The 20,528-nt window shown below is 36.6% G+C and overlaps 1 protein-coding gene across 5 annotated transcripts in view; it reads right to left on the minus strand.

The window, feature by feature from the left end:
* hnf4b (hepatic nuclear factor 4, beta) overlaps positions 1-20,233 on the minus strand; it is a 457,854-nt gene extending 437,621 nt beyond the window's left edge. Inside the window, exons 1-11 of one of the 5 annotated variants that reach the window (XM_084403849.1) lie at positions 18,862-20,233; positions 15,282-15,465; positions 12,749-12,843; positions 11,679-11,779; positions 8,306-8,455; positions 8,122-8,209; positions 6,792-6,944; positions 4,737-5,000; positions 3,291-3,410; positions 1,882-1,985; positions 1,048-1,637 (exon numbers count right to left, since the gene is read on the minus strand). In XM_084403849.1, the coding sequence (XP_084259975.1) occupies positions 1,888-1,985; positions 3,291-3,410; positions 4,737-5,000; positions 6,792-6,944; positions 8,122-8,209; positions 8,306-8,455; positions 11,679-11,779; positions 12,749-12,843; positions 15,282-15,465; positions 18,862-18,976 (1,368 nt within the window). In that variant the 5' untranslated portion in view covers positions 18,977-20,233 and the 3' untranslated portion in view covers positions 1,048-1,637; positions 1,882-1,887. Of the gene's footprint in view, positions 1-1,047; positions 1,989-3,290; positions 3,411-4,328; positions 5,001-6,791; positions 6,945-8,121; positions 8,210-8,305; positions 8,456-11,678; positions 11,780-12,748; positions 12,844-15,281; positions 15,466-18,861 lie in introns of those variants that run through there. The other 4 variants (XM_084403847.1, XM_084403848.1, XM_084403846.1 and 1 more) reach the window with 4 other exon arrangements.
* Positions 20,234-20,528: the final 295 nt, after the last annotated feature.

The raw sequence follows: 20,528 nt of genomic DNA on the forward strand, positions 1-20,528 counted from the left end.
ATTGTAGATCTGATTTTTTTAGAGGGCTCTTAAAAGCATGAAATTTATAATTATATCTGAATCTGAACTGGATTACAAACATGCTCTCAACAGGTTATTTCTGCTCACTGACAAAATATGTGACCTACTTACTGCTGTGATAAAATGTGTTTTCAGGGAATTCACGGATGTGTTTTCCTGTCATGATTTATCATTCTATTATTGCATAAATGCATCTAATTCACAATGCCTACGGAAACACCACGGTAAAATGGTGGCCGTTTTTTTTTTCTAGCTCCATGGGGACGTGTCTTCACAGGTAAGGACATTTTTTTTTACTTTTTTTTTTTTTTACTTGGCACAATGAAAGAGTTACTCATCAAAACTCATTAGTTTTGCAAGTGTGTGTTTATGAAATCATTGGTTTGACAAAGAAGGTCCTATTGAATAATTGTTAACAAGTGTAGTTCTTACTTATTTGGACAGATCCTCACGTTGTGGCTACTGTTGCCAGGGGGGCAAATATTTCTTGTTCCATCTCTTTATTGATGTATAGCCGCCCACTAAGCCCCTTTGCTGCTGATGAGTCAGATTATCCCACCTGAAATCCTGACCAACACAACTTTAACTTGTTTCTAACCTACTGAGGAACGGAGAAATCCAGAGATTTGCTGTTAAATAACCCGTAACTTCATACACAGGCAATTTAAGAAGTGGAGTGATGGTAAAAATTATGGTAAAATGCACCTTCTCTGTGATGATCTGAAATTACTTATCTAAAACTACTTCAAGGTATTCACATGTTCAGATTAGTTTTATCCTCCTTGTACAGTTTTTGTAGGTAAAGTGTTTTTTTTTTTTGTATTGGTTAAACTCACTTCATAATTTGTTAAATTGTGACTACTTGTTGTATATTGTATATTCGTGAAAAAAAAAATAAAAAAAAAATAAAACATGAAAGCATAACAATCACACTTCCTGTCATGGGAAAAGCTTCTGAAAATAGTAAGCATTTGGCGCCCTCTGGTGAATATTTTTGTACAAGTATTGGTCTGATATTTTTAAGCTTGCTGTTTTTCTAACTTCATCGTTATAGTTAATGTTTAAAAATGTAATCAATTCAGTTTCATTAATACACATAGTAAATTATGTGATAAAAATAGTCTTGATAATCACTAAACGTAAGTCTAAGAAAAAGAGCAAAACTTTTTTTCTGCTAATTTTTTAAACAAGTGAGAGAATTGTACATGATATTATAACACACCATAGATGTTTAGGTCTAGAGAGAAAAAAAAGAAAAGAAAAAAAGAAACCCTGATATTTTGAAGTGGAAACCAGACAGACCAACTCTCATGTGTTTGACATCTGGTATCTGATTGAACCATGAACCCATGAGAGTTGTTGAATTGTAATGTTTATGTACGCGCCCTGCCATGTCACCTTCCAATAAATTAGACAATCATTTACCAGTGATCTCAATACAAAATACAGCTTGGAGGCTTTTTATTGTCTGTTAATTTTTCACTCACATTAAAAAGTTAACACTGTTAGATTTGAACACAATTATTAAGCAGTTCTCGTTATATGTAAAATACAATGACTCCTCGTCCCCATTTTTTTTTCTGTGTGCAGTGCACATGTGTATCAGAGGTGAAGGTCTTAAAGGGATAGTTCACCCAAAAATGAAAATTGTGTCATCATTTACAGTTTCTGGTGCCCATTGACTTCCATAGTTTGGTTACCCATATTCTTCAAAATATCTTATTTTGTGTTCAGCAGAAGAAAGAAACTCATACAGATTTGGAACAACTTGAGGGAGAGTAAATGATGACAGAATTTTCATTTTTGGCGAACTATCCCTTTAAGTGTATAAAGTTAGTCATGTCTGGATAACCTTTATACATGTGGTTAAAGGCATGTGTGTACAGTTGGCATGTCTACTGCTTGTCCATGTGTGAAGACCTCAGGTCCAGTGTGTGTGGGTATCAGGGGATCTTCAGACAGACCTGCTGCAGACAAAAGTCACATTAATAATGCAATTTATATGTAATGAAGTAACATTAAAACATGCATTTTCTGTGAATTAAAGTGAATAACTAATAATAAGATGCATATAAATCAGTGTTCCATCACTTATGTTGATCAGAGACTAGATTTATTTATGGGAAATATATATAGTGCCAGATTCCAGCTGTTCAAGTCTTATACTTTTCTGAAAACAAAGATTCTGTGATCACACAGAGCTATTATACAGAATGACCTCAAAATACTTGTAATGTTGCTCACAAGTCATATTCACTATGTTTATGCACTGTAAGAAAAAATCAGTAGAAAAATGGAAAAGGTGCAAGGCCTAAAATGTATGTGAAAGATATTGTATATTGATTCATTTATACAGTGAAGACTTTGCTGTCATGGTTCATGGATTCATTGCCTCATTCTCTCTCCCTGTGTGTGTGTGTGTGTGTCCTTGTGGGTGTGTCTGCTGATTGTGCTGATCAGCTCATTAGCGCCAGCTGCGGCTCGTCAGCTCAGCTATTTAATGTCTGTGTATTCCGTGTTGTCAGATTGTTTGGTTTCTCTTGTGGCCCTGGTCCTGGTCCTGGTCCTGGTCCTGGTCCTGGTCCTGGTCCAGGTCCAGGTCCAGGTCCAGGTCCAGGTCCACTCGTTTTCTGTTTGGAGTTGTGTCCCTGGCTGCCTGGTCGTTCCTGCGGTGACCCACGGAGGATCGGTTTTGCCCATTGCGTCCCTGCGCTGCCTTGTGCCTCTGTTACCTGCCATCTCCTCGGATTCTGACCCATTCCTTCACCACTGTTGTTATTGTTCAGTAAACAGTCTTTTAACTCGTTACTGAATCCGCTTCTACTTCCTGACATATGCAGTATTATTTTACATTTGATTTCTTTATTTAATTTCTGTACCTGAAAACTACTGTTAGACCTAATGTACTTGAAAAAAGTGCATTTCATTTGTATTATATTGTATTCACTTCTGCTATTGCTTGTAACTTGATTTTCTGTTATTGTATTACTGGTCACTTGTCTTTAAATGATATATTAGTAAGGCTAGTTTTAGCTGTGGTATGGCAATTGGAATAGAGAGTATTACAATTTTGGTGTTATTGCTGCCTGTTTTTTCAAAAACAAAACCGGTAAAAAATACAAAAGGTACAAGAGGTACAAAAATCCATCCAGGTTTGGAATGACATGATGCTGAGATGCTAAATGATCTCAGAATTTATATTTTAGGTGAACTATCCCTTTAAACTGTTTAAGGTTGACAGCTGGACTACCCGAGCTTGCAATACTCACAAGAGGGTACAGGAAGGATCACCGATGTGAAGTTATGCATTGGGATATGCTCCGTCAGTATTCCTCTGGAGAGGACAGACTCTGTAGCTGCGCTGAATATAAGTGGCTCAGGATTCGACTCTACAGAAAGACAGAAAAGTTACTGTTTTATTCCATTTCCAACACATTCATACTTTAACTGCAGGTGAGTCAGAAAGAGCCTCAACTCCCTCAGAGCGCTAATGGTGAGTCTTATCTTTAGCCCGAGAGCTTAGACTGAGACAGATGGACTCTGGACTGAGATCTCCTATGGAATCTTAACCAGCTCTGAGTTCAATGAAGTTTATGCTGGAAAAAGTTTACAGTAACTCTCTCCATAATGTCTCAGGACCAGATCTGCTCACCTAAATCCAAGAGATTATAAACAGATCCCAAATCAGCAGTATGGCAACCCTAGAGGAACACTTTATTGTTCAGGAGAGTTTATGAAATTCTCAGATATCTTAGACTTTTGATTGATTTTTTTGGTCTCAGATGTTTCTCCTAAAATTCCTTGGGAGAAATAAACATAGAAGAGACCATTTTTGACATAGAATATGAATATAGAGCTATAAGTGGCATTCTTTAAAAAAAAAAAAGTACTTAATATGGAAATAATACATATTCTTAAATGAATATATTTAAGTGTGAACAGACTAATGTTTTCGGACACTTAATTGCATGTTAATTGCAATCAAATGAACATGTATTATAGTAGTTTAAATTTATATTAAATGCAATTAGCTGAAATTTATAATTTCATAATTCTTTTGTCTTGGAAATGTGCAATGTATTTATAGTAACCTAAAATATACTTGAATGTCATTTCCATTGAAACTTGTATGTGACTTTTTAAATATATTTGTATTTACACATTTGTAATCATGAACTTAGTACATTTTAAATATATTAACTTTAAATGTACTATTGAATAACTCAGTACTGCTGGTCAAAATAAGTGTACTTCTTTAAAGCATCCCAAAAGATTATTATTGAAACTTCAAACTTCAAAGTAAAAACTTAAATTGGCATTATTACATTTTTTTACTTAAGTGTGTTAAGAAACAGTCAGGCAGGTCTACTCTAAGTACACTTAAATGGCCTTTTACACTACATTAAGTGCATTCAATACAATTAAGCAAGAATTTGATGAGAAATTAGATCTTCGATTTGTAACTGCAGTCTTTGATATCATGATAATCTGACCAGTGTCTGCGACATTAATGGAACTCTCTCAATGGAGACAAATCTGAGATTCCTGGTGTACTTTTGTCAGGAGAAAGATCTGGGACGCTTGAGACTTCAGCAAGTGTCTTAATTTGCTCTCCATTTATTCTCACTGCTGGCTAGAAGATATAATTTAGATATTAAAGAGATCTCACTTATGATTGTTCTTTCCTTCGGGACAAAAGCCCATTGGTTTTGTACCTGAGGCCGGTAGTGCTTCAGGTCCTCTGGTTGCTTCTTCTCCCAGGAGCATCTCCATCAACAGGCTGTCCACATTGGCTTTGCCCAAGAGACGCATGAGCTGCAGCTGCTCCACCATCTGCCAAGCCACGCTCTGAAGTGTGGTCAGCAACAACAACAGCTCCCCAAACCGCCCTCGCTGCTCACTAGTGGACTCATCCAGCAGCACCTGGGCCTGGAATCGCAGTCGGCGCACTGCCTGAGCGCACTGCAGTCCAGGGCAATCTGAAACACAGATCGGTTGCAAAACAAAGCTCATTGAGAGATGTTTTGTGTTAAACAAAATGTTTAGAGCATGGAATGGATAACAGATTTTTTTTATGTGCAGTGTTGGTATTTCTGTGAAAATGTCTTTTGTTATGAGCAACAAACTCTGGACAAATGGCTGGAACTGGTTTAAGGTGGGAAAATCATGCATTCCAACTCATAAATTGAAAGGAAGCCAAAACTTCTGTTCTGAATTCTGTCCAACTCTTTTATGCAGTTGTTTCCTAGCTAACAGGGAATGTTCTCAGATCGATCTGGCAAGGTTCTCTCAAAGTTATGAACAAATGTTCTTCCAGTAATGCTAATAGAACATCCGTTCAGAGTTATCTGGTCTTTAATAATGTTCTCAAAATGTTGGTACAAAAACTTTACATCGTTCAAAATAGCAGTATTTTCTTTGTACTAAGTGTAAATATTTTTAGATTCTATTTATATACAGTAGCAAATACTATTTGCACCTCAGCATATTGTAGTACATTGCGAAAGAGTATGCAATAACAACATATTCAGTGAATATGATTATATTTATTAAAATCATAAATGGATGCTTATGGTGGGCAGAGCTAGTGTAAATAGCCTTTGCTGGATATTTGCATTTAGTGCAAACAGACACCCTAATAAAAAAAATTTTTTTAAGAAAATGTGTTTTGTTTAAAATACTTTTGAGTAGAGAAAGGAAAACAGGCCCCACTTTATATTAAGTGTCTTTAACTACTATGTTCTAACAATTAAATTAATCATTTGGTACAGTGCACTTATTGTGTACATGTTTTTACATTGTACTTATATTTAAAAATACCTGCACATAATTACATCTATGTTAATCTATAATTACACTATTGACCCTTCCCTTACCCAATAACCCTCTCTTAAACCTACCCATACCACCGCTAACCTTACCTGTATCCCACCTCAATAGCAGCACAAGTGTTTTGCAATACAACAAGAACACAATAAGTTCACTGTATCTAAAAAAACAGTTTAAGTACAGAATAAAGACACCTAATATAAAGTGTGACCAGAAAAAGAAGAGAAAATACCTGTAATACAGTATATCTTTAAAGTCCCCCTGTTTAATGTTGTTTATATGCCTATATGGTGTTTTTAATATTGCAAAGTCATAAGTCAACACCATTGCTAAATATTTTCTCCTTGAAATCGATGGTGTTTCTGACGTCACAAACTACCTTCTAACCAATAACATCAACTTGTGATCGTCAACGAGTGGATCTCTGAGCTGGTGTGAGTGGAGGCGGGGCAAATTTGCATATTCATAGAACCGCGTATGCTAAATGAGGCAAGGGTGTAGATTTACATTCAAACTATTTTAAGGCACTAAGGAATTTTGTTTTCAAGGAAAAAACGCTTAAATATGTAATTTTGGTGATCAAAGATGAGTTTTAAGGGGTAAAAAGATTGACTACAGGGTGACTTTAAAAATTCAGATTTTTAGATTTTCATGTTAAACACATGAAGATAAAAAATTGGCAACCTCTGCTCAAACCAAAGTAAATTAAACAAAGCAATTCTTACTGACCAACCTGGCTCCACTGTTATAATCAGACCTCCAGGCAGGAAAGTCTAGAACTCAACAATCCACACCAGCATGTCCCAGATATTAATAGATTCTCATAAAACATCATGAAACCAAAGATGTCAGTACAACAAATCAGTGCCAGGAACAAGCACAGAAGCTCCTGGCACAGACAGTGTGTTTGACTGGGAACAAAGCGATGATCCCTGACTAACCTGGGGCGAAGAAGACAATGGTTTTGAGACAGACAAATTCTGTGTCTGTGATGTTCAGCTCTTTCAGAGGTCTCACCAGCTCTTCCAAGATACGAGCTGCTACCTTGGACATCTCCTGCTCGGTGCCTCTAAAAGGTATGATGAAGTCGTTTCCTGTACAAACACAGTATAATGACAAATCATGCTCACGTACAAGGTAGCCATTTTTGGGTCATTCAAATGCATTACCTTGTGAGCTCTGTACCTTTTAAAAAATGTATATTCCTATGCTGTCATTAAAGCACATAGATGTATATTTCAGAAATAGCTCTGGTACTGAAAATGTGCCGATTATAACTTGATCAATTATTTCTAACCCTTTTCCCAATATACACAATATGAATGGCACATTTACAAGTGACCACACACACACACACACACACACACACACACAGGGCCCTATTTTAACGATCTAAGCGTATGGTATAAAGCGCACGGCGCAAGTGCACTTAGGGCGTGTCCAAATCCACTTTTGCTAGTTTAACGACGGGAAAAATGGTCTAAAAGGGTTTTCCCTATTCTCTTAATGAGTAATGAGTGTGTTTTGGGTGTAACGTTCAATAAACCAATCAGAGTCTCATCTCCAATTCCCTTTAAAGGCCAGTTGCGCTCGCACCTTGTCGGATTCGCTATTTACATGGCGGAAAGCAAGTGGAAAAACTGAACGATTCTCTAGCGAGGAAATGGATCTGCTCGTGCAGCAGACCATCTACGGGACAAGCCGGATTCCACCATATCTTTATGCACACAATACTAATCTTTTACATTGTAATACTTTTATTTTTAATATTTGGCATGTTTATATGCTGCTATGCCTCCCTGTGTGTGTAATAAGCAGAGTGTACGCGCGTTGTGGACCCGCCTATAGGCGCACATTACTAACGTGCCCTTTAAATACCCCAAAAAATACTGTGCCATTGACTTTAGACCAGGATTTTGTTGGTCAACTGCGCAGTCTATTTCAGTTGCCTCAAAATAGCAACGCGCCAACAATGCGCCCGATCACACCTCGTTTTCAGACCAGCATATCAATGGGTGCACAGATGGGTGCAAATGATAACTGCATCGGGCTGAAACTAGCAAAAAACACTTAAAAAACACACACACACACACACACACACACACACACACACACACACACACACACACACACACACACACACACACACACACACACACACACACACACACACACACACACACACACACACACACACACACACACACACACACACACACACACACACACACACACACACACACACACACACACACACACTCACTCACTCACCCAGCAGGATGATGTCATTGTAGGGAAGTGAACGTCGTGCCACCCCTAAGATGAGGTGCTCTGCAGAGTGAGCCCTCAACAGCGCCACCTGCACACACACATCAACATACAAGACACTTGGTGCCTGCCATATACAAGAAGTGATAGCTCATGATCAAACAAACACAGTTGGGAACAGGCCTACCCTGTCATCCACCGATAGCTCACAGAATTCAGGGATACGCTTGGCCCACTCCACTAGGAGGAGGAGCTGCTGTTTCATGGACTCACACACATCACCCACGCAGGCGATCTTCTTGCTGTTGATGTCTCTCATGAGATTCTGGGAGGGGTTCTGTAGACAGCAGAATAAGTACAGTTAGTGGATAAAACCATAAACTGAAGCTGAAACTGGAACAGAATGAAAAATATTGTTTGAACTCAAGAAGCAAAATGTATAATTAGAAGGTAAATAAGTGGTTCTCAACCTTTTTGGCCCGGTTTCCACCTGGTATTGAGATGCGTTTTGGTCGGATCACAAGTGGACGACTCTAAATACAGGTGTAAACGGGGTCTAAAATGTTTTGAGCTTGTCCACTTTCGACCACTTCCAGAGGTAGTGGAAAACGCATTCAACCGAATTGCTTTTGTAGTGTAGACATGTGGTCGAATGTGTTAAATAGCCACAAAAGACCGTCTACTCTCCGCCTACTGACCTAATGCATAAACCTTATGGGAAGCGCTCTAGCCAGATGGGATTTAAACTTTGCTGGTTTGGTTTGAAAATGGAAAACGTATCAAACACAATGTTCTCTCACCATTCCTGATTTCTAACACACACTCACAGCATTCAGTGTGGTCTTACGGCTGCCAGAGCAGGCTCTCCGTGTGTTTTTCTGTTGTCTCTGGTCGTGTTCATATGTAAATTACGTGAGCTTATTTCGTCCATTAGATCGAAAGATCTGAAAAAGCCCATACCCGCACATAGACCCTCCCCTCGAAGAAATCAGGACAGAAGTGGTTGAAAGTGAATAAAAGAGACGGATTAAAACACCAGGTATGTGTCTTTTCATCTACTTGTGATCCGATCGACCAAAACACATCTTAATACCAGGTGTAAACAGGGCCTTTGACTCGACTCTAGTTGCCTCAACTCAGGCACTCTAGTTCTAGTTTTGTTTTCAAATCTTATTTTAATTTGTGAAAACTCCTCGTTTCTGTAAATTAAAATTTATAAAAAAATGTAAATAATTAAACTTCAGATTTCCAGATGTTTTAGGAGATGAATGGTCTTCAGTGTTCATACTCTTTTTAACCAATGTTACATCAAGACTTGTTGAGAAGTGAATTCAAATAAGAAATATCTTGATTTTTAGAATTTTATAGCTTGTTTTGTCCATTTTAAGTCATGGGGTCACTTTGAAATGTTGTTGAGGCCTCCTAATCGTTGTCTCACTTAAATTGTGGTTAGGTTTTATCATTTTATTCAATACATATAGGTATTATAAGGTATTAAAGTATGTTTTGAAAGAACTAATATTGTTCACAAATGTGAATGTTTTGAAAATAGAGAAAATATGAAAGGAATGTGGAAAGTCATAAATGGTTTAACAAGAAATAAATCTAAAGAAGCTGCATATCCTAAATTTATAATAAAAGATAATATGTGCATAGACAAGAAACAAGATGTGGCCGAAGAATTTAATGATTTTTTTGTTAATGTGGGACCGAATCTCGCAAGGGATATTGTTGAACCAAAAGAGAAAAATGGATTGGATGAATTAATTGAAAACAATCTGCAAAGTTTGTATCTAAGTGAGGTTAGTGAATCTGAAGTGAGGGGAACGGTTTTAAACTATAAAAGCAAGAGATCACAAGATTGCAATAACATAGATATGTCCTTAGTGAAAGAAACCATAGAAGAAATTATCAAACCATTGACACACATATGTAATGTTTCATTTAGGGCGGGAATATTCCCTGACCAGATGAAGGTAGCAAAGGTCATACCTTTGTTTAAAGCAGGTAATAAAAAAATGATTTATCAAATTATAGACCTGTATCACTCCTTCCACAGTTTTCTAAAATATTGGAAAAACTTTTTGTTAAAAGGTTGGATAGTTTTATTAATAAATATAATATTTTGACTGAGCAGCAGTATGGATTTCAGGCCAAGCAGTCGACCGGACTTGCAATAATGAAACTAGTGGATGAGTTAAGTAAGGCCATTGATGATAAGAGAGTGAGTCTGGGTGTCTTCATTGACCTGAAAAAGGCATTTGACACTATCAATCACGATATTCTCCTGAAGAAGCTGTTTAAGTATGGGGTCAGAGGGGTTGCTTATTCTTGGATTTGTTCATATATAAATAACAGAACACAATTTGTTTCAGTTGATGGAATTATGTCAAGTCCCCTGAAAACTCTTTGTGGGGTTCCACAAGGCTCGGTCCTGGGACCAAAATTGTTTATTTTATATTTAAATGATCTCTGTAGGGTCTCAAGTGTTCTAAAGCCTATTCTTTTTGCGGATGATACCAATTTTTTTTATTCTGGGAAAGAGTTAAAAGACATTGTGAGAAATCTGGAAAGGGAGATGGAATGGGTTAAGAAATGGTTTGATATTAATAAGCTGTCACTGAATATGAGTAAAACAAAGTTTATGATTTGGGGTAAAAATAGTGTGACAGACGTGAAAGTAAGAATAGGGGTGGAGGAAATAGAAAGAGTTAATGAAATACAATTTTTGGGTGTTATATTAGATTCTAAATTGGGGTGGAAAAAGCACATTGATTATGTAAAATCTAAATTCTCAAAGTCAGTTGCGATATTAAATAAGATTGGGAATTTGTTAAATAAGAAGGCATTATTTATGTTATATTCATCATTATTTGTTCCATATTTAACTTATTGTCTGGAGATTTGGGGTAATACGTACAAGACATACACCCAACCACTTTTTATTTTACAAAAGAGAGCTTTTCGTATCATCATAAGATCAGAATATAGGGATCATACAAACGATTTATTTTTAAAATTAAACATTTTAAAATTCTATGATTTAGTGGATTACAAGGTTACATTGACAATGTATAAAGCATGCTGCCTGATAAAATTTTGAGTATGTTTGAGAAACGTTATTGTAAGTATGAGTTAAAAGGAACATGTTTGTTTAAAAAACTGAAGGTACGAACAAATATTAGATTCAGAACTATCTCTGTAAGAGGAGTGAATTTATGGAATTGTTTGCATATAGACCTTAAATTGACACAAACAATAAGTGGATTTAAAAGGCTCCTAAGAAACAAGATGATACTTTCATATAGATAAGTTTTGGGTAATCAATTTCTATGACTTTGTTGTTTCAAGTGTTTGCAAGAAGAGAATTGAGCACTGTTTGACTGTTTGTGAACATTGAGAGGGATAGGCGTTAATAAGCCTTGAGCTTCAGCCTATACCCTTTGGTTTAATCAAAAGTTATGTATATGATGAGTTGAATATTTGTTATTGTATATTTGTTAGTGATAAACCAAATAAACGAAAATGAAATGAAAAAGTAAGTTGATCAGAAAGCTCACCTGAGTGAAAGCCTCTGCCTGCATCAGCACATCAATGGTGAGAGTGCCCATGGCTTGGCCTTCTCTACGACAGCTGATACGGTCGCGTTCATTCTGAACAGCTAAGAGACACAAGCCAAGATCAGTGAAAAATGATGATAGCAATTTACCAGTGTTTCCTTATAGGAAACAGATAACAATGGAGCCAGACCATGCACTTTAAATAGAAATAGTCAAAATTTAGCAAATGCTCATTTAAAAGTTCTGTCACAGTTACTGTCACAGTGTAACACTGGAAAATAACTTTGCATTTAATATTATTTAATCGCATTTAATATAATTGAATACATTTCATTTTATTGCACTTAACATGCAATTGAGTGTATGAAAACATTGCATTCAGATTGCACTTAAATATATTATTTTAAAGCATGTGATTTCTGTAATAATTACTTTTTTAAAACTATGATACAGTGCACTTTTTACAAGGGCAGGTATTGTGTTTCTACAGTTAACTATATACCTTTTTTCAGTATTAATCTGAAGAACAGCCCTGCCCAAAACAAAAAGAGTAGTAAGTACAATTTATTAGATCTTTTCAGATACCATCAGGTAGATCACTCAACGTTACTGTATCTCTGGAGCTGTGTTACTTTTTTTAAATGGATGAAGCTTCATCCATCGGACAGTACATTCTCTATTCCAATAAATGGAAAGGACAAAGGACATTAGCCATCACTGTGAAACTTTAACAAGATGTCTTAGGCTCATGCATGGAGCAGACCAATACCTTTCTAAAGATTTTAATCAGTGGCCCAGATACTTTTATATTGTTTCTTTGCTTTTCACCTTGACAGTATATTAAAATTTATATGATGGTTTTGGGAATTGCCTTATTGTAATAGTTTGAGCTCACCCAATTGTTCAATATCTTGAATTCACAGAGGTATGCAGACATTCATAAGTATTGGGATAAGTCCAAAAACTCAATTAGTTTATATGTAGGCCTAGTCCAGATCTGTGACCTTGAAGAAAGCCTTTAAACTCTGCATCATAAACTAAAATGAAATTGACTTTTCTCATACTTTTACCTTCTTTCCTCATGCCGGCTCTGAAACACTTTCGAAGTCTGCAATATCGACACTGGTTTCTTTTGTCTTTGTCCACCACACACTGCCTGCTGAACCTTCAAACAAAGAAAGACAGAAATACATAGGCTACTATAATTCTCACATTTGAAGAGATCCAATGAAACACTTCAGGTCATGCTCTTACAACTTCTGATGGTGTTTTTTTTAAATATAAGACATAGACAATATGTGTCAGTCAACATTTGCGTTATAAACTCTGACATCAACTTCTGTTGGATTGCATATAGAGAAATTGTATATAATATACACTTCAGTAACGTTAGAACAAGGTCTTATTTGTGAGCTAAACAGAGAGCAATGTATTAAAAAAATAAACATAATAATAATTATTATTATTAAATGTCCAAATTGACCTAAATCCTGGAAACTTAATCTAAGCCCTGTCTGTGAAACTGGGCCAGTTTTTTTTTTTTTTTTTTTTTTTACATATTAAAAATATATTAGCACATGTTTAAATTAAAATAAACTAATAGTAATATATGTTGTTGAAGGATTGTTCAGTAGGCTACATATTAACTAATGGAGTTAACAAAAAATAACAAATGAAACCTTATTGTGTTAAGTGTTACCCCCATTTGTATTGGTTGTATTTCAATATTAATTTAATGTAGGCTATATATTATGTATAATACCATGTTTCTGAAAATACTACAAAAATGCTATCTGTATTATTGTAAATTATATTTAGTGAATGAGAAAATGCTAATAATATTTGTATTGATTGATTTTAATTCTGCTTTGTTAAATTATGAATTCTGTTCTTTATAAAGGTAGCCTACAACATGTAACATTTTTGTTAAAAATTAACAACATTTAAATAAGGAGTCAATACATCATCAGTATTTTTTTTAATCGGGTTTTCTGATTCACTATGCTAAGCCTATTATAAGTGTTTATTTTATCGACCTGACGGGATGGTTTTCGTGGGGAAATTGCGTAGGCCTACATGCGTCGTGTGTGTCTCGTCAGAAAGAAGTTGCTCAAGGCTACTTTGAGGCTTGTATGGTGTGGGAGTTGCATAGTTGTCACAACCGGCGAGAAAGGTTTACATGAAGCACGCTAATTCTTAAACCTTCGGGAAATCACCCGTTTTAAACAAACGCCGAACAGGGGAGAGTCTGCTGGCAAAGAGAGAACGCGACAGAGCTCGAAATAAAACGAGAATCAACAATGGCTCGGCGAGAACTGAGGGATTTAAAATGTTGTAAAAGCGACGCGGAGATGACATTTCTATTACTCAACAGGTTAGTACGACATTTTCTCAAACAGAGTTTGTTGTAAAGCATCATTGTGAAGGGCCATATCATTATGATTCTAGGTTACTGGTATTTTTTAAGTACCTTGTTGTTTATTAAAGGTACAGTAACATCTTAGTCAGCTTGAGATCCTTTCCATCTAAAAGTAGGACTTGTAAACATTTAATAATAATGAGCAGTAGGATAACCATATTCATCCGCACAGTCACTCTTCTTCAAAATGCATGCATTTTTTTTTACTGCAAAAAGGGCCATAGTGTACCTTTAGAGGGGTGGTATAATGCCCTTTTCACAAGATGTAAAATAACTATTTGATGTCCCCAGAGTGTGTGTGTGTGAAGTTTTAGCTCAAAATACCCCACAGATATTTTTATATAGCATCTTAAAGTTGTCCCTTTTTGAGGGTGAGCAAAAACACCATTTTTGTGTCTGTCTCTATAAATGCAAATGAGCTGCTGCTCCCAGCACAGAGGGCGGAGCTACAACAGCTCGTGTCCTTTTACCTCACACAGACATGCAGTGAAAATTTCTAAAACTTTTAGCCTTTTATGTTCAAACCGAAGTCAGAAAGATGGAGAGCCTCAAGAAGAAGTGACAACATGTAGACAACATTTCTGAATGGTTAGTTGGTGAATTTATGTAGCTTATGTGTAGTTATCTTCTAGTCATTGATTAGCATATTCTGTCTTGATAATGTACAAATTGCGTTCCCGGGGGTGGGGTTTATGTAAATTTTAGGGTTCATGATGTCACTAACCCGGGAGGAATGTTGTGTAGTCCCTACCAGCAGTTTGTTGTAGTCCTTAAAAAGCAATTTCTTTTAAATAAAATTTCTCCCTTTGTTTTGAACTTTGACCGTTGTAACTTTGCCGATGTTGTTTATGCTCAAACAGCAACATTACACACTAACTTGAGTTAGAAAAGTGAAATCATATTCAACCACCCCTTTAAATTCAGTTAATGCCTGGTTCACAGCCAATGTCTATGTGATCCACACTGGCTTTCGTTGTGCTCTCAATAAGTATCAGATACCAAACAGTATCTGAAATCTTAATTCATCTCAAAAGTGAATTTTCTAACCCTTCTATCGGTTACTACTCTTTCTGCTTTGTATAACATCAATTCACAGAGACCACACTAGCAGGTTTAGAGATGAATGAAAAATGAATGGTAAGTGTGTAAAGTGGACAGTTATGAATCTGAAGGTGAATTCTCACCTGCATGTGTAGGCATGGTTCTTGCGCACACTCCTTCTAAAGAAGCCCTTGCAGCCATCACAGCTGGAAGCACCATAATGTTTTCCTGTAGCTCTGTCTGCACAGATAGCACAGAGGTTCATGCTGCTCTGCTGCGGCGCAGGCACTGCAACTGATGGAGGTGCATGGCCTGGTATTAGTGGATCTTAGTTGGAAAAAGAGTGGAGAAAACAGATTTTGATGGATGAAATATCAGCTTAACTACATATAAAGTACCGTTCAAAAGTTTGGGTTCTGTACATTTTTGAAAGAAGTTGAAGCTTACCGAGGCTGCATTTGTTTGAGAAAAAAACAAAAAACAACAAAAAAACAGTAATATTGTGAAATATTATAACAATTTAAAATAACTGTTTTCTATTTTAATATATTGAAAAATGTGATGGTAAAGCTGAATTTTCATTTTTTATCATCATCATAGTCGAAAACAGTTTTTCTTTTATTTATTGAAACTTTTTTTTTTCATAGGGATAGTTCACCCAAAAATGAAAATTCTGTCATACTCACCCTCATGTCTTTTCAAACCCGTAAGACTTTCGTTCATCTTCGGAACACAAATGAAGATCTTTTTGATGAAATCTGAGATCTTTCTGTCTCTCCATTGACAGCTACGCAACTACCACTTTGATGCTTCAAAAAGTTCATAAAGAGATCGTAAAACTAATCCATATGAATTGAGCAGTTTAGTCCAAATTTTCTGAAGAGATGCCATCGCTTTATATGATGAACAGATTGGCTTTTATTTACATATAAACATTCATCAAGTCACACATCAGTTGTCATAAACGAAGCTCAAGCATGTTCGCTTGACACGCGAGAACCAATGAGGTTTATTCTCGTGTTACGCAGCACGTTTGAGCTTCAGCAAGAACCAATGAGGTTTGTTCTCACGCGTCAAGCAGGTTCAGTTGAGCTTCTGCTTATGTTCGCTGATGATCAATGTTTATATGTGAATAAAAGTTACATTTTTTTTAAATTAAATCTGAATTAAAGCTGTTCATTGTAAGCGACTGAGTTTCTTCAGAAAATGTGGACTGAACTCCATTCACATGGATTAGTTTTACGATCTCTTCATGAACTTTTTGAAGTGGTAGTTGCGCAGCTGTCAACGGAGGGACAGAAAGTTCTCAGATTTCATCAAATAGATCTTCATTTGTGCTTCGAAGATGAACATCAGTCTAACGGGTTTGGAACGACATGAGGGTGAGTAATTAATGACAGAATTTTCATTTTGGGGAAAACTATCCCTTTAATATATTTTTGCACACATTTTCTATCAGCTAAATGGCTAAATAGTGTATCTGGTTGTTGGAGGCTTTCTGTAGCAATTTCTGTGAAGTGGAAAACTGAATGGATCCAGTGGTCTAAATTTGACCGTTTTGTCTGTGTATTATCAGTAATTATCACCTAGAGCTCTTTACTCAAAGGCAAATCTATAGGCTTACAGATTAATCTTGTCTGTGTATTTCTTCATGTAACGCAGGGCTCTTTAACCTCTTTTTTATGCAAATGAAATATTCATTATTTTGATGTACAGTCAAATACATGTACATTTCATTTGAATTTTACCTAAAGTTGATGAAACCAAAGTTGCGATTGTCTTGCGTATTGAATGTATTGTGACATATATCTGAGATAAATTGCTTCTCGAACATGAAAAAATGTGTGGGTCCATGGGAAATTGATTGGATGCTTGTGGTTTGCTATTGGTGGATCTCATAAACACATAATCAGAGAAGAGATAAAAAATAAAAACTGTGTGATTTTCATAGTGACAATAACACTGAACTTATCTGAACTTTAGCTTCATAACTATATTTTTGGTTGAAGTTGACAATATTGCAATTTTTTTTCCCCCACATTTGAGACTGAGATTGAGATAATTGGCAGTCCCCTTGTACAGACACCTGATGTAAATGATTGCAATTTTTAATCAGCTGAGGAAATGTGTCCAATAACCCAGTGGGTCATCCGCTCCGAGTCAGAGTGTCTGTACTTATTACTTTGCGAAAGAGAAACTCCATTTAATTAAACGGGTCAGTGAAAAGACTCCGTCTACATCTATTTCCTGGGTAATTTCGCAGTGTTAGCTAAAATTTAATTCAATTCCCTCATGTGTTGCATTAAATCGGGCTCTGTATTTGATTGCCACCAGTTTGCATCCCAAGCCAGTGAACGTCACATCTTCACTTAGGCGATGCAGGAATAAAGCCTAATGTATGCAAATAATAACCTGCACTTTAAACCCACTCAGAGAGGTAATATCCTCTAACATACAGAACGCCTCTGGGTTCAAAGGCCAGTTATATTATATTAAGAGTCTGCAACGCTTCTGGCACCCACGCATGTGTGCTTTGGTAAGATGGATCCAGTATATCTGAATCAGCAGCGCTTCTAATGATTATAGAAAATGAGATTATAATGGAAAGCAGGAACAGGTTGAAGTGGTGTGTGTACAGGCTTTTGAAAAGTCCTCTTATGGCCAGATAGTAATTGAAATAGCAGCATCTCATGCTATAGGACCTAATGTCATTGTGAAGTTACTTTTAGTGCCCTGCTCTGTGAGCAAATGGCCTAAACACTCAAGTATGGAAGCGTTTAAAAATGAGAATGGTTAAACACATGCTCTACTTGGCTTGCATTACAGTTCTCCATGTTCATTGGCAGCAGACATGCATACAAACTGCTGACAGACCGCTTTTAAACATTTATCTTTGTGTTTATGTTTTAAGTCAGCCGTGCATGTAGTGTATATGCAACTCAAATGCAATATCAATCATATTCAAACAAGTCTCCCCTGCTGAAAAGGCCAACTTTGCTGGTCAACAGGATAAATTGTGTTTTGGAAGCTGGTCGCGAAAATGGGATATGGTGCACCAGGATAGGTCAATGACAGGGCACTTATGTTGAATTATATGAATGTCTGTCAGGGCTCATAATGAAGAAAATGCCTCATTAAAATAATTATATTATACATGCATAAAATGATGAATCCTAGAGAGAACCCTTGAAGTACGACTGTATGTCAAGGTCAATACGCCTTTTAATAAAATATGAATACAATATTTGAACTTTTGAACATGTCAAGACAAGATAAGTTCAGGTATAAAAAATGTCATGTGATGGCCAAAAGCTTTATTGATATGATATTCATTAATAATCCATGATATTTATAATAGATACATTTTACCTTGAAAAAATGTAATTCAAAATACATTACAATTGGTACAAAGGTTTTTCAAGACCATATGAAACCAACAGCAATACAAAAAAATACATTTCTAAAGACTTTTCTAAAGATATTTCCTTTGCTTTATCATGGGCCCAACTAACTAAACCAGCTAGACTTCCTTGATTCATTAGAAAGACCATGCAGGTTTACATGGTTAAGCTGGTTCACCAGCACTAACCAGCATTAATAGCCCAGCTGGCCTTTTCAACAGGGTCTCCAAGCATAGAACAAGACTTGTCTTCAGAATTCATGACGCTGTTATTTTGCGTCAATAACTGGGTAATGAGTCAGCAGACCAAAGGTTAGACGTACCTGTTTGTACAGGGAGAACACGAAGACCGTCAAACTCTAGCATGGTGAATGTAGGGTCCAGGGTTATTCCATAGTCGGTTACGCTCAGGTCGAGTGAAGTCCGAGAGATCTTCATGGTAAAGTCTGGATTCGGCCTGTATCTGAGAATCAACAGCACACTGTAAAGCTCACTAGCGTTTCACTCAGCGGCTTTTTGAGTCCATCCGAGCTTGTAAGCACTTCAGCCTCAGCGTATCATAGTGCTCTTGGATCTATTACTTTGCCCTTCCTTGTAAATGGACTTCAAATGTTGGAATCGCATAGATGTCTCCCAGAGATCGTTGTTCAGCCATACGTTGCCCGCATCCGGGACTGAAGTGGAGCGCTTTGATTTACTGAGGAAACAGTAATTAATGTCCAAGACTCATCAGAGCTAGACTGATAGACAGGCTGAGATTTTGCCAAATGTCTATGTGTTTGCTGTTCTCTTATCAGTGTAGAGGGAATCATAAAGGGGAGGGTTCTGGATCAGGTAAACATGACTCACTTTTCAGTGGGAAATGATATCAAGCTCATATGTATCAGCATAGTGTTGTTGGTTTATTTGCTTTGAGTTTAAAAGACGCACCTTACCATGAGTAGAACAGAGGCCGACAGCAGGATCGCAGGCGTAGTGTGAACTTGTTAAGTGTGCATAGTGTTTTGGTGGCCCGATGCCCATCTTCTTTCTTCAAGAGAAAAGAAGCTTTTCAAACTTTGCCCTTTTGGTACATTCGCTATCAGGTCAATGGTGCTATTGATCAAAGACAGCATGATAACATGTTATTGAGTTACATTCCTTCTCTTGTGCCACATTAAAATTGGATCACATTGCTGGTGATAAAATAAGATCAACTTGAGCTCTTTCACCATAATTGTATTAGGCCTAGCTATCAACTAAATCAATAAGAAAACTATTCAGTGCCCCCCAAAAGTATTTGGATGTTTAAATGTGCAGTAAGTTTTTGTTTATATTTATCTCTTATTCTTCTAAATGGGACCATTGGTTTTGGATTTATTCTGACACATATTGGTTTAATAATTGCTGCTGGTGTTGCCAGGTTTTGCTAGAAAATAAGTGAACTGATCTAAAAAAGAAAAAGCAACCCCTGGCTTTGGAAGTTTGGAAGAACACAGTCTACACTATTGAAAAAAAAAAAAAAAAAAGGTTCCAAAAGGGTTTTTTCGCAGTGATGTCATAGAAGTAAAAGTTTTGGTTCCCAGACCAACCTTTCAGTAAACAGCTCTCAAAATAACAATTTTTTCTTTGTGTGTAAAACCTCTTGTGGTGGATTACATGGATATTTTATGTGTAACCATATACAGTACTGTGCAAAAGTCTTAGGCATGTTAATACCCCCCCCCCCCCCCCCCCCAAAAAGGTTTTAAGTCAGTTATTTATATCTTTTGCTTTTTCAGTTTACATTTCCAAACATTATTTTTGCCATTAATTGTAATAATCCAGTGAGATTTGTGTATGCACAAGGAATCTGACAACAGCCGGTATGATCTGATCTCACCATCATCGAGTCCGTCTGTGATTACATGAAGAAACAGAAAAAACTGAGACAGACTAAATCCAGAAGAACTGCGGGAACGTCTCCAAGATGCTTGAAGAACCCTTTCTGGGGGGGATATTAACATGCCTA

This window comes from Rutilus rutilus (genome assembly GCF_951802725.1).
Source record: "Rutilus rutilus genome assembly, chromosome: 3".
In the NCBI taxonomy this organism is placed as follows: domain Eukaryota; kingdom Metazoa; phylum Chordata; class Actinopteri; order Cypriniformes; family Leuciscidae; genus Rutilus; species Rutilus rutilus.